Source organism: Anser anser (assembly GCF_964211835.1).
Source record: "Anser anser genome assembly, chromosome: 3".
Lineage (NCBI taxonomy): Eukaryota > Metazoa > Chordata > Aves > Anseriformes > Anatidae > Anser > Anser anser.
In genome coordinates, this window is record NC_139722.1 from 98,609,221 (window position 1) to 98,621,484 (window position 12,264).

Sequence of the window (12,264 nt, forward strand, 5' to 3'; positions counted from 1 at the left end):
TGTCAAAGTGCTAGCAGTTTTGAATTTATGAAAGAGGACTGTGCAAGGAGCATTCCTTTAACTTTTCAAGTAGAAAGGATTTAACCAAAAAGATAATTTGTCTTAAGTAACTTTTATGTTCTAATCTAAATTACTTGTATTTTAACAGTGAACAGAGTATCTGCCAAGCACGAGCTGCTGTAATGGTCTATGATGATGCCAATAAGAAATGGGTACCAGCTGGTGGATCAACTGGATTCAGCAGAGTTCATATATATCATCACACAGGCAACAACACATTCAGAGTAGTGGGCAGGAAGATTCAGGATCATCAGGTAAGTGAATCTTTGAAAACTTTGAATAGAAATTGTAAGCTATTTTTATGATTCTTTTTGACACTAAGAAATAGGTCTTCAGTAATGGGAACTGTAAATAGTAAACTTTTATTTTAACTCAAGTAATGAAAACTGTATTGCAGCTTTTTCCCCCATCAGCTAAGTGTTTCATATACCTTCAAGGCAACATTCCTTGTACGTTCTTCACCGTTCCTTCCTATGTGCAGATACAAAGGGTAGGGAGGAAGACTTCTACACACGTCATCTGGTTCTCCTTTAACCAAAATGTTAGTCTAAGAACTAATGTTCTTCCCTATATTATGCAGTTAGCTGCAGTCTACTTTGGTACCAACAGTTCTTTTTTTCTAGCTGTTTCTGTATTACAAAAAGTTAGATACCTGGTTTCTCATTTCCCCTGATCAGTTAATTAAAAAAAAAAAACAAAAAACAACTTTAGATATTTGGTAATGCTGATCAACTACCACTTTGAGAAGTAGAGAAGAGAGTAGTAATGATCACATCTTAATTTCCTTGATGAAGAATTTAATAGATCTTGAATAAATGGCAAACTAGCACTCTGTTGTGAAATATGATCTGCCTTGTGATAGTTGGGGTGGAGTTATATCTATTATCTTCTTGTTTGAGGAAAATTTCTCTCACCTTTTCTTGATCTTTTATCAAGAAAACCTGAGACATGGAATGATAATCTCACATGTCATTTGTCACTAAATGCGTATTCCAAGTAATAAATAGTATCTGTGCATTTCCCTGAGGACAAATATATATTTTCTTGCCATTAGTCAGGAGATAAAGCTGGGAGGATATGGTTATCCAAGTGCAATACGATGTTCTTAGTGGTTGACTTGTAGCAAATGGTTGTACTGCTGGCTAGAATTCACCAGCTTTTGTGTGAGCCATAACAGTCTTGCAAGATGATACCTTATGATGCATAGAAGAAATCCATGTAAACTGTTACTGAAAGCACTGCAAGTTAAGGGGTTCAGCAGCCACAGTAGGAAGGTGATAACTTGGTTAGAAAAATTCTCACAAGTACTTTGTGAAGTTGATGGAAAACCAAGGTGGTTTCCAAAATCCAAATGCATGTTCACATGCTAGTAAAGAAACTGTTGATGTTACTACATTGCTGTTAGGAAATACTGCATCATTTGAAATGCGAATTATCAACTTTGGTAGTTTAAGCAGAAATACATTACTGAACATTGTCCATCTTGTAGATTACAGGACTGAAATTAACCCACATGGTTAAGGAATAAAAACTAAATGAAGCTGAAACTTGTGATGAAACAGCACTTGAAACTGCTTTAATTTTTCATTATTATAGGTGGTAATAAATTGTGCCATTCCGAAAGGACTGAAGTACAATCAGGCTACACAGACCTTTCACCAATGGCGTGATGCAAGGCAAGTCTACGGTCTGAATTTTGGCAGCAAAGAAGATGCCAATGTCTTTGCAAGTGCCATGATGCATGCCTTAGAAGTATTGAATTCACAGGAAGCTGGTAAGTCTCTTAACTCTACTTTTGGAAGATTGATCAAATAGAGATTGAAAAAAATGAAATCTTTATGCATAAAAGACAGTAAGTCTTGTTTCTAATCATGATTCAGCCTCCAGCCATTTTAATGATTTGGGTGTTTTGTCTGCATAACTGTTTCTGCTTAACAGTGATTCTCAACCTGATTGCCACCCACATAAATGGAATTCCTAAAAACTAACTTGATTTTCATGGTATTTATTACATGTAGGAACTTGCTGACTTATTTTGGTAAATAAGCACCTGACCAAGAAATCTATACCTCTTAATCACAGTACTTTTCAGTCTTCAGGTGGTGTCTATAATATATTCTATTTAGACATTACAGCAGATGGATCATTATAGCACTGGGACACACAGAGGGAGTTCTCATTTTATGAGACTTCTAGACTTTTGTGTTCATGTAACCAAAGAGTTCTTTTGTCCTCATTAATCTTTAAAGGTTGTCTGTGTAACAAGAGAGAGTATTTCTGTGCCAGGTTTCTTTCTCGTGTGTAGAAGAGAAGCTGTGGATAACCTTAGGGCTGTCTCAACTACAGCAAAAAAGGGTGACTTGATAAAGTTCCTTTTCATTCTTACAGCTTTTTCAACACTTGCCTTTAGAAACTAAGCTAGCTAGACCAAGTAGTGCTGTTATGCAGTACATGAGGCCAAAAAATAAAGGATACCTAGAAGTGTAAGGTGTCTTTTGCCAGTTAAAATCATGCAGTTGTATATCATATTCTCCTGCCTACTAGTTGGATGTTTTCTCCTCTAAATCCTCCAGTTCTCCTTTCCCTAAGGGCTATTTGATTGTAAATATTTAATGCACTCCAACTGTTTATTATCTCACAAACCAACATGAGTGGTTGTAACCTTTAAGTTGTCTGAATTGTAAAGAGAATCTTTGTTTCTCCTTCCTGTGATTTTTGACTTGGTAGTAGTAGGTATAGGTGGAAATGTGTTAGCTGCATCACAAACTAGTGGTTGATGCTGTCAGCATTGGCAGAAATAACTGTTCTTATATAACTTTTGTGAGCCAAGAAAGAATGTGACTGGTTCATATTGTCTATTAGTGACCTGTTTCCCAGGCATATCGGTGCTCTAGCTTCCATCAAGATGAAATAAAAAGCAAACTTTAACGTAATGTGCCCTGAAAACACTTCAGCAGATGTCTCAAGATGATTAGCTATGCACTGCTGCTTGTAAAAACATTCACAAGCATGCATATATAAGCTTTTTGTAAGCCCATTATCATTTTCTAACAATGTTGAAAGGTAAGTCCTCATAATGTATCTGTTAGAATACTATTCCAAATTTTCATCAATTGAGGGGTTTATTAGTGTATGGTCTGCATACTAAATATTTTGACTTTTATCAATGTAAGAAGTAAAAAGAGATGATTGAGCAACCTGCTTTAGTGGAAGGTGTTCATGCCCATGGCACAAAGGGGTTGGAATTAGGGGATCTTTAAGGTCCCTACCAATCCAAACAAGTCTATGATCCTATCTTTCTGAACATGACCACTTATATAAGGAAAGTATGATACTAAATGGCTTTCAGTTCAGAAACAAACTAATTGGACTCCCTTGCTCTGAGTTAATGCATTTCTTATATCTGTAGTAGGATGTTACTGCACTCTTTTAAAATTATATAGTCTCCCTCTCCTGAATATATTTGAAAAACGTCAGTGGTCTTTACTGGCATTATTTGAAATTTTATTGAGGATCTCTCTCCCTCTAGTGGATCTGCAAAAGCAAAGAAGTGGCGCATGTAGCACAGAGTTCAGTGACAGCCTTTTTGTCATTCTAATGAGTTTAGAATGCAGAGTGAAAGTGTTTGAAGTTATAGTAGAATAAAGCCATAACTGCAACTGGCAATTTTCTTATTAAAAAAACAACATGGTACATATGTCTCAAAGGACTATAAAGTGATGGGTGCCTTGTCAGTGGAATTGCTTGAAATATGCTGCATGTCTAGTCTTTTCTCTCCCTGATCTACAGTACTGAACATGTGATCATTGTATTTTCTTTTAAGTTTGAACTCTGGTTATTTAAATAAATACAAAAGTTGGGGGGTTTTCACTCTGTTCTGCTTTGAATGGTTGTATTAACTAGTGGCTATGCAACCAGACCCTATTCTTCTGGCGAGTTGAGCAGACCATAGGCTACCTGCACACCGGAAAAGAAAGACAATATGCAGGAGTGTATATTAGCCTAGAATTTTAAGGTAGGCTACTAAAGCTACAAACCCATGCCACATATCTTTTAGGAAACATACTCAAAATCACAGAATCGTCTAGGTTGGAAGGGACCTCCAAGATCACTGAGTCCAACGTCTGACCTAACACTAACAAGTCCTCCACTAAACCAGATCACTAAGCTCTACATCTAAACATCTCTTAAAGACCTCCAGGGATGGTGACTCGACCACTTCCCTGGGCAGCCCATTCCAATGCCTAACAACCCTTTTGGTAAATAAGTTCTTCCTAATATCCAACCTAAACCTCCCTTGGCGCAACTTTAGTCCATTCCCCCTCGTCCTGTCACCAGGCACGTTGGAGAATAGACCAACCCCTACCTTGCTACAGCCTCCTTTGAAGTACTTATAGAATGCGATAAGGTCTCTGAGCCTCCTCTTCTCCAGAGTGAACAATCCCAGCTCCTTCAGCCGCTCCTCGTAAGACTTGTTCTCCAGACCCCTCACCAGCTTCGTTGTCCTTCTCTGGACTCACTGGAGCACCTCCATGTCCTTCCTGTAGTGAGGGGCCTGAAACTGAACACAACGCTCGAGGTGTGGTCTCACCAGAGCCAAGTACAGGGGGACGATCACCTCCCTGGTCCTGCTGGCCACACTGCTTCTTATGCAAGCCAGGATGCTGTTGGCCTTCTTGGCCACCTGAGCACACTGCTGGCTCATATTCAGCTGACTATCCACCAATACTCCCAGGTCCTTCTCTGCCAGGCAGCTTTCCAGCCACTCATCTCCCAGCCTGTAGCGCTGCTTGGGGTTGTTGTGCCCCAGGTGCAGGACCCGGCACTTGGCCTTGTTGAACTTCATACAGTTGGCCTCAGCCCATCGGTCCAGCCTATCCAGATCAACCTGCAGAGCCTTCCTTCCCTCAAGCAGATCGACACACACACCTAACTTGGTGTCATCTGCAAACTTACTGAGGGTGCACTCGATCCCCTCATCCAAATCATTGATAGAAATATTAAAGAGATATTAAAGAGAACTGGCCCTAGTACTGAGCCCTGGGGGACTCCACTAGTGACCGGCCTCCTACTGGGTTTGGCTCCATTCACCACAACTCCTTGGGCCCGGCCATCCAGCCAGTTTTTAACCCAATGAAGCGTGCGCCAGTCCAAGCCATGAGCAGCCAGTTTCTTCAGGAGAATGCTGTGGGAAACAAAAAAATGAACCAAACTTTCTTCAGTTGATACTCAAGAGAATTTTGAAAGACTTCATTTCATTAAGTAATTGTCTGAGGCAATTACTGCACCTTAATCAAATGACAAATGTGTCAGCAGTTCAAGAGATCATTTGAAGAGGATTTTTGGCTTTAAGGTTGCATGCTGTGTGTTCAGGTATTCAGTGAATGGTCTTAAATGTCTGGAATAAAGATGACTGGTTTCTGTATAGGTTTTGCATTGCATTACAAAAATTTTCATATCTCCATTAAATAGAGCTCAGTGTTGCTATCAAAGTGACTCTGGAATGAGAGAAGAGCCACAATGAAAGGAAATGAGTGAGAAAATTCTCCGATGTCTGAGAAAACTGATTATCGCTTTGAAGAAATAAGGGCAAATAAGTAAATTATGCTTTGGGACATGGGAAGAAGGAAGATGTATCACAATCATAGAGCGGCTTTCGTTGGAAGGGACCTTAAAGATTACCTAATTCCAACCCCCTTGCCATGGGCAGGGGTGCCACCCACCAGATCAGGTTGCCTGGGGCCCCATCTAACCTGGCCTTGAACATCTCCAGGGATGAGGCATCCACAGCTTCTCTGGGCAACCTGTTCCAGTGCCTCACCACCCTCTGAGTGAAGAATTTCCACTTAACATTTAATCTACACCTCTCCCCTCTTTTCGTTTAAAACCGTTTCCCTATATCCTATCACAATCTGCCAGTGTAAAAAGTTGCTCTCTGTCTTTTCTATAAACACTCTTTAAGTATTGAAAGGCTGCATTGATGAGCCTTCTCTTCTTCAGGTTGAACACCCCCAGCTCTCAGCCTTTCTTCATAGGACGAGTGCTCCAGCCCTCTGATCATCCTTGTGGCCCTCCTCTGGACCTGCTCTAACAGCTCCACATCCTTCTTGTGCTGCCCACTCCTCTGTTGATGCAGCCCAGGATGCAGTTGGCCTTCTGGGCTGCAGGCGCTCACTGCTGGCTCATGTCAAGCTTTTCATCCACCAGAACCCCCCAAGTCCTTCTCTGCAGGGCTCCTCTCAGTGAGTTCTTCTCCCAGTCTGTACTCATCTCTGGAATTGCCCCGAGACAGATGAAGCACTTTGCACTTGGACTTGTTGAACCTCATTAGGTTCATAGAGGCCCAATTCTCAAGCTTGTCCAGGTCCTCTTGAATGGTATCCCTTCCTTCTGTTGTATCAGCTGCACCACACAGGTTGGTGTCATCTGCAAACTTGCTGAGGGTGCACTCAATCCTATTGTCTGTGTCGTTTCTAAAGATATTAAACAGCACTGGTCCCAAGCTGGACCCCCGGAGGGACGCCACTTGTCACTGGCCTCCACCTGGACATAGAGCCAATGACCTCAACTCTCTGAGTATGGCTGTCCAGCCAATTTTTTTCATCCACCCTTCAAACTCTTAACTCTACAATTTTAAAGATAAGGATGTCGTGTGGGACCATGTCAAAGGCATTATAGAAGTCAGTCGGTCTTCCCTTGTCGACTGATGCAGTCACTCCATCACAGAAGGCCATCAGATCGGCCAGGCAGGATTTGCCCTTGGTGAAGCCGTGCTGGCTGTCTCGGATCACCACCTTGTCCTGCATGGGCCTTGACATTGCTTCCAGGAGGATCTGATCGGTGATCTTGCCAGGCACAGAGGTGAGACTTGCCAGTCCATAGTTCCCTGGGTCCTCCTTTCTACCATTTTTAAAAATGTGAGTGATATTTCCCTTTTTCCAGTTGCTGAAGGAGTGTGATGAGTGACTTTTCTAGTTACTTATCATATTGAGATTTTATGCAAAAAGTACCTTCCAGTTCATTGGGAAGTGGTATTATTTTGTGGGGCATCAGTCTTCAGCCCCAAAAAGGCCTTGCTAAGAGAAAAAAGAAAACAAGTATGAGATTAATACGTGTAATTTACATTTGAGGTGGTACTTAGGGTTGTTTGTTTGCAGAAGATGAAAGGATATTTGAAAAATGTAACTGTCAACAAGACTATTTCGATTCTTTCTAATGTAACTCAATGTATCTTTCATACAAAAAACATAATGAATGTATATTTAACAGTTAATTTGTTTTTTGTTATGATTTTAAATGATTTTGGGGCATTCTAGATAGAAGGACCAGGATAGGAATGTCTTCAGTGAAACTCTTCTAATATTGCCTTAGGAGACGCTTTAATTCATAGGAAAATCAGGAGGAAGAGAAAGAAATATAGTTCCCCCCCAGTCTCTGTATTTTGCTGGCCTAACAGTAAAAACAAAATTGAGGTTACATTTCTTGAAAATCATTAGTAACCCTAGAAGTTAAGTTGTTCAATTATTAAATAACCAAACCTTTATGGAGAAAAGATGCATGCTTTATCCACAGCTTTGGAAATACACTGATCTGTGATCCTTTCTCTTATAGTGAAGATAGTTCATTAAATCACCCCTTATAGGGGAATGTATTAACTTATAGACTGAATAATTTAGTATCTTTGGAAAATGCAAACTGGGATGAAAACTGCAGTTGCCTAATTGGAATATGTGTAGAGACTATAGAAGGTTGAAATGAGAAATTTATGGGGAGGAGTAAGGAAGTGGGGGAGAACAGCTCAAAATGTTTCTCACACTGTTGTTTCACATCATGCTACAACTTGTTTCAAGAGAAAAATGATTTTGCTGCAGTGAAGTAATTATGCTGTACCTGTACTCTGGCAGCCTTTTGGAACAGGCTGTCAGCACTGCTTGTCAGAACGGTAGTAATGTGATGTGCTATTACTACCTGGGTTGTCAGAAGTAGAAGAATATATCTATTTTTGATAGTAAATTTTTCTTTTTGTTTTAAGTATGGGATTGATTAAATTTTTTTTTGGTAGTTACTAGCTTCTATAATTCTGATTTATTGGCCAAACTATTGATCTAAAAGAAGTTTTAACTGTTTATTGGACAAAATACTTCCATTTCAATTGCATGTAAGATCATCCAGAGCATCGTTAATTCCAGCTGGGGTATTGAAGTGGAGGAGAAATTGCTAAGTTTTCAGGGTTGTACTCACCTTTAAGTATTGCCTTTGTGGTATTTTTGATGATTTTTGTGATTCTTGAGGATTAGTGTTGTATCAAGTGAAAGTATTAAAGTTTGGGTGGGCAACCAAAAAGAATTTCATTAAAATTTGATAGTTGGCCTTAACTGCAGGGCAGCCATAGATAGAAGTGTATTAGTTTTGTGAATAAGGTTTTGTTTAATAAATATCAGGGAGTGTCAAGAAGGGTTCATGTTGTTGTCTTAAGTATTATGTGTAGAAGTGGTAGCTATGTTATATCTGACATCTTTTGTAATCAGGGTGTTGTCATACATTCATTAACATAATTGTGAAAATTTAACTTTGTTATAAAGGCTCAATTATTTGATATTAATTTAAAATTGACAGTTATCACCTATAAAATTGCTACTTAAAGAAACTTTTACAGAACTGGGGAAACAAGTAATAAATACCTTACTGATGGTGCTGATATATTTAACCTTTGATACTTTAAGATCATTTTTTAAAGTTTGTTGGAGTGACCTTAGTACTCTATCCTGGAAGCTTTGTCTCCATCTCCCCGTACATAAAAGAGGGAAGCAGAGAGGGAAGCCACAAGCTTGCTTAAGGCCACCAAGTAAGCTTGTTCCCAAGCCAAGTGTAACACCCAACAGCCTTGTTTCCAAGGCTCTGCTGGCATTGATAGGAGGCTCTGCTCCCTTCAATAGAAAGTTTATCTGTACTCAAATTCAAATATGTTTTATTGAATGTTTTTGTTATCCTTGGCCCCTTTTTATTAACTTGTGCAGCTAGAAGTGCCTGTGAAGTGAAATGAAAAGCATTAATTTCTGTACAGGAAAAGCAACATAATCACCATTTGCTAAAATAAATCAAAACGAGTCAATTAATTCAACTGAAAGCACTTATAAAATGGGAGTCACATATGAAGAGGCAGATATTTGAAGGAATGGGAAGTCTTAACTGGAAGGTAATTAGCTTGAATAGAAGTACTAGAGTAGTTTTGTTGCTTATTAATGCCCTAGTGTTTGAGCATCGTAGCCTTGCTTATAAATCCATAATACAAACCCAGGTCTAGATGAGAGGTCTAGATGCCACTTTACTTTCGCTAAACATTAGTTAGCAACTTTCCCTAAATTTTGTTCTGTAATGCTCTACAATAGGACAGGCTCTGAATAGGAGGAGGAGGAAGTAGAGCAAAGTGAAATAGGTCATTTCCCCATGATCACTTTTCCTAGTACTTCCTAGTATCAATCGCTGAAGAAGTCTGCTTTCCATTCACTTAGAAAAATCTTCAAGCATTTATTAAAATACATCATTTGGTTTATTAAAGAAAACAAACACATTCTTATATTCCACAACAGAACTGCATCTTTTAACTTTGGCTTTGAACTTTTGCCTGGGGTGTGCTCTTTGCTTAGTAGGTGTGCTCGAATTGTCCTTTATCATCTTTAGAAAAGGTTTTCACTGTTATGCAATACTTATCTTTATAGCATATGCCTATACAAATTAACTTGCTGTCTGCTTTCGTTTCATTCGTCCTTTGAAAAACATTCATACTTCGCTTTATATTTCAGACTATACGATGGGTATGTTGCTTAGCTTTGGCACTGATACACTGAGAAATGAAACGGTGGAAATTCTTAATTACTGGGTTGTTCATACAATTGTTTCTCTAAGGCAAAAAATGAGGTCTTCACCTCAAACTAAAATTCTCATGTCATCCAGTTGACCAAGTTTTTCTAAAGATACTAGATTAAAAAAAAGATAGTCTTTAGATCCTGTACTCTTAGACTGTCTTTAAATGAATGGTACAGTAATTGCAGGTGTCAGTGTTGGCTTGACCTATCCTTACATTACCACCTCCCAAGGAAGCCTGTCCAGCTAGATGGAAATACACATTGTAGGTATATAACCTGTGATACATGTATTGTTCCTATCTTGAACAGTAAATATCCTCTTTTTTCTTAGCGTAGGAATGCAATGTCTTCTGGTGCTTTGTCAACACTGCCAACATCAGACAAGTGATATTAAAAGAAGCAGGGTGGAGAGTTTCAGGTGAAACTCCAAAGCAGACAATATATTCGCAAACACCAGGGAAAAAAACTGGAAAGGTACTGAGAAAAACATGTTTCTATCGTCAACTTGCCAACTATAGTTTCATAGCGTTGTGCAACTGGAATTAATAAATTCAGCTCTTGAATGGACATAGAGGTAAGAAGTCAATTTGAGGTGAAAAGGAAGTTAAGGAACTTGATAAACTACGACACTGGTTGTGGTTTAAATAAGGGATGCTCAGTTTGGCTCAAGCAGTCCCCAGCAGCTGGGTGTCATTCTTTGAGCTATGCCAGCATAGCCGTCTCCATGGCTGTGGGAAGAACCAGATCAGGTCCTGATTTAGCTGGGGAAAACAATTCTTTCAGGCTTTCCCCCCGGGATTTTTAATGCATTGGATTTTCAGTCCATCTCTCACTTGATAGTTGCCCCAACTGTTGTAGAGGAAGGGTGATGCAAACACGAAAATAAGCTGAAAAGCAGAAAACCTTTAAACTGAACTACTGCTGAACAAATTAGTATATGAAATTATATCCTCTGTCAAAGTACACCACAGACTGCACCATCTGTACTTTCTTTAGAAAAAGAAAGATGTTAGATTTTCCTTAAAACTTGAACAGATGATTCAGCTGTATCTTCTACTTGGCTTGTACTAGTCTTTGAAGATAAAGCGATTCTGTAGATGGAACAGACTTTTTGTCCAGGCAGGATCTGTGAATATTTATCTGGGTGCTAGATATTGCCAGTGTATCTTGAAGTGTTCAGAAACATCTAAGAAAGCTTTTTGTCACCTAGCTCCTGCTTGTTTGTTTATAGCATCTGTCCCCCTGTCTGGACAGTCCTGCTTTAGCAAGGAAGTGGTGGTCATGACTTCCTGGAGTAAATTAATTTTACAGCGTAAGAGATACCTTTCCCCTTGGGTACGTACCTTTAGCTTGCCAGTGTCCATCAGCATGGTGGCTACTTCAGAATGTGTTTACAGAGGGGATTTCCTTGGTGAACATTCCTAATGGCTTGGTAGTTCACCATTTCTTTCTTGAAAGCCTTTGGTCTACTAAAGTTGCATTTCTTCCTGGTAAATAAAATACATATATAAGTACTAAAACCAGCTGTGTCAGGTTGCTTTGCAGGTGATTGCGTTCAGCTTTATTGCATGTATAGATGGTAAAAAGCACCATAGCTTACTGGAGCAGGTTGGCTTCCCATGTCACATTCTGCGAGGCTAACGCAGAATGAATTTTGCAGAATTTTGACTGAGAGTGAAAAGCTGGAGGTTATGAGAACAGGTTTTACTATGAAATTCTGTTTGTAGAATAACAAAATCAAATTACAACATCTGGTCTGTGCCACTTCATTTCCCTTCTTTCCCATCTCAGCCTTCCATAAGCAGTGGATGAACAGTCAGCACAAACAGTGAGATGATTTGTTTCCAAGGGTGATAGCAAAAGAAGGAATGGGGAGGGGGCACCAGCAGAAAGGCTGCAGAGTGACAGTATGAACTCAGCCACTGCAGCATGGTGGACATCTAATAATACTCTGTTCAAGGCCAGTTAAATACAGGAGACTAAGCGGGTAGAGGTTCCAAGTTTTCATTTTTACTGCATTTCAGTACCATAGTCCCAAATTGGTAAGTGGCCATAGTGTTGAGTCCTGAGCCTTGAGCTAACAAAACCAAAGGAGATAAGGGATGAAAACAAGAATAAGGAAGTGGCTGAAGGAACGTTTCAGAGTGACTCATAGTAACCTTTTGCTCATTAAGGGTCATTAGATGAAAGGATATGAAAATAGGAGCATTGGTTGAGGTGCCCCCCCTGCTGGACCTCTGTAACACACGCTCAGTAGGAGGTAAGCTAGGCAAGGTAGAAAAACCAATCAGAAGTAGCAAGGCAGATAGTTTCACAAGTTGACTGTGCATAAATAACA

The 12,264-nt window shown here is 39.6% G+C and overlaps 1 protein-coding gene across 6 annotated transcripts in view; it reads left to right on the forward strand.

The window, feature by feature from the left end:
* The window catches only part of ENAH (ENAH actin regulator), a 97,989-nt gene that overhangs the window by 45,503 nt on the left and 40,222 nt on the right, over nucleotides 1-12,264 (forward strand). For all 6 annotated transcript variants that reach the window (XM_083828490.1, XM_083828491.1, XM_083828492.1 and 3 more), the window contains exons 2-3: nucleotides 149-314; nucleotides 1,657-1,834. In XM_083828490.1, coding sequence (XP_083684616.1) covers nucleotides 149-314; nucleotides 1,657-1,834 — 344 coding nt within the window. The remainder of the gene's footprint in view (nucleotides 1-148; nucleotides 315-1,656; nucleotides 1,835-12,264) is intronic.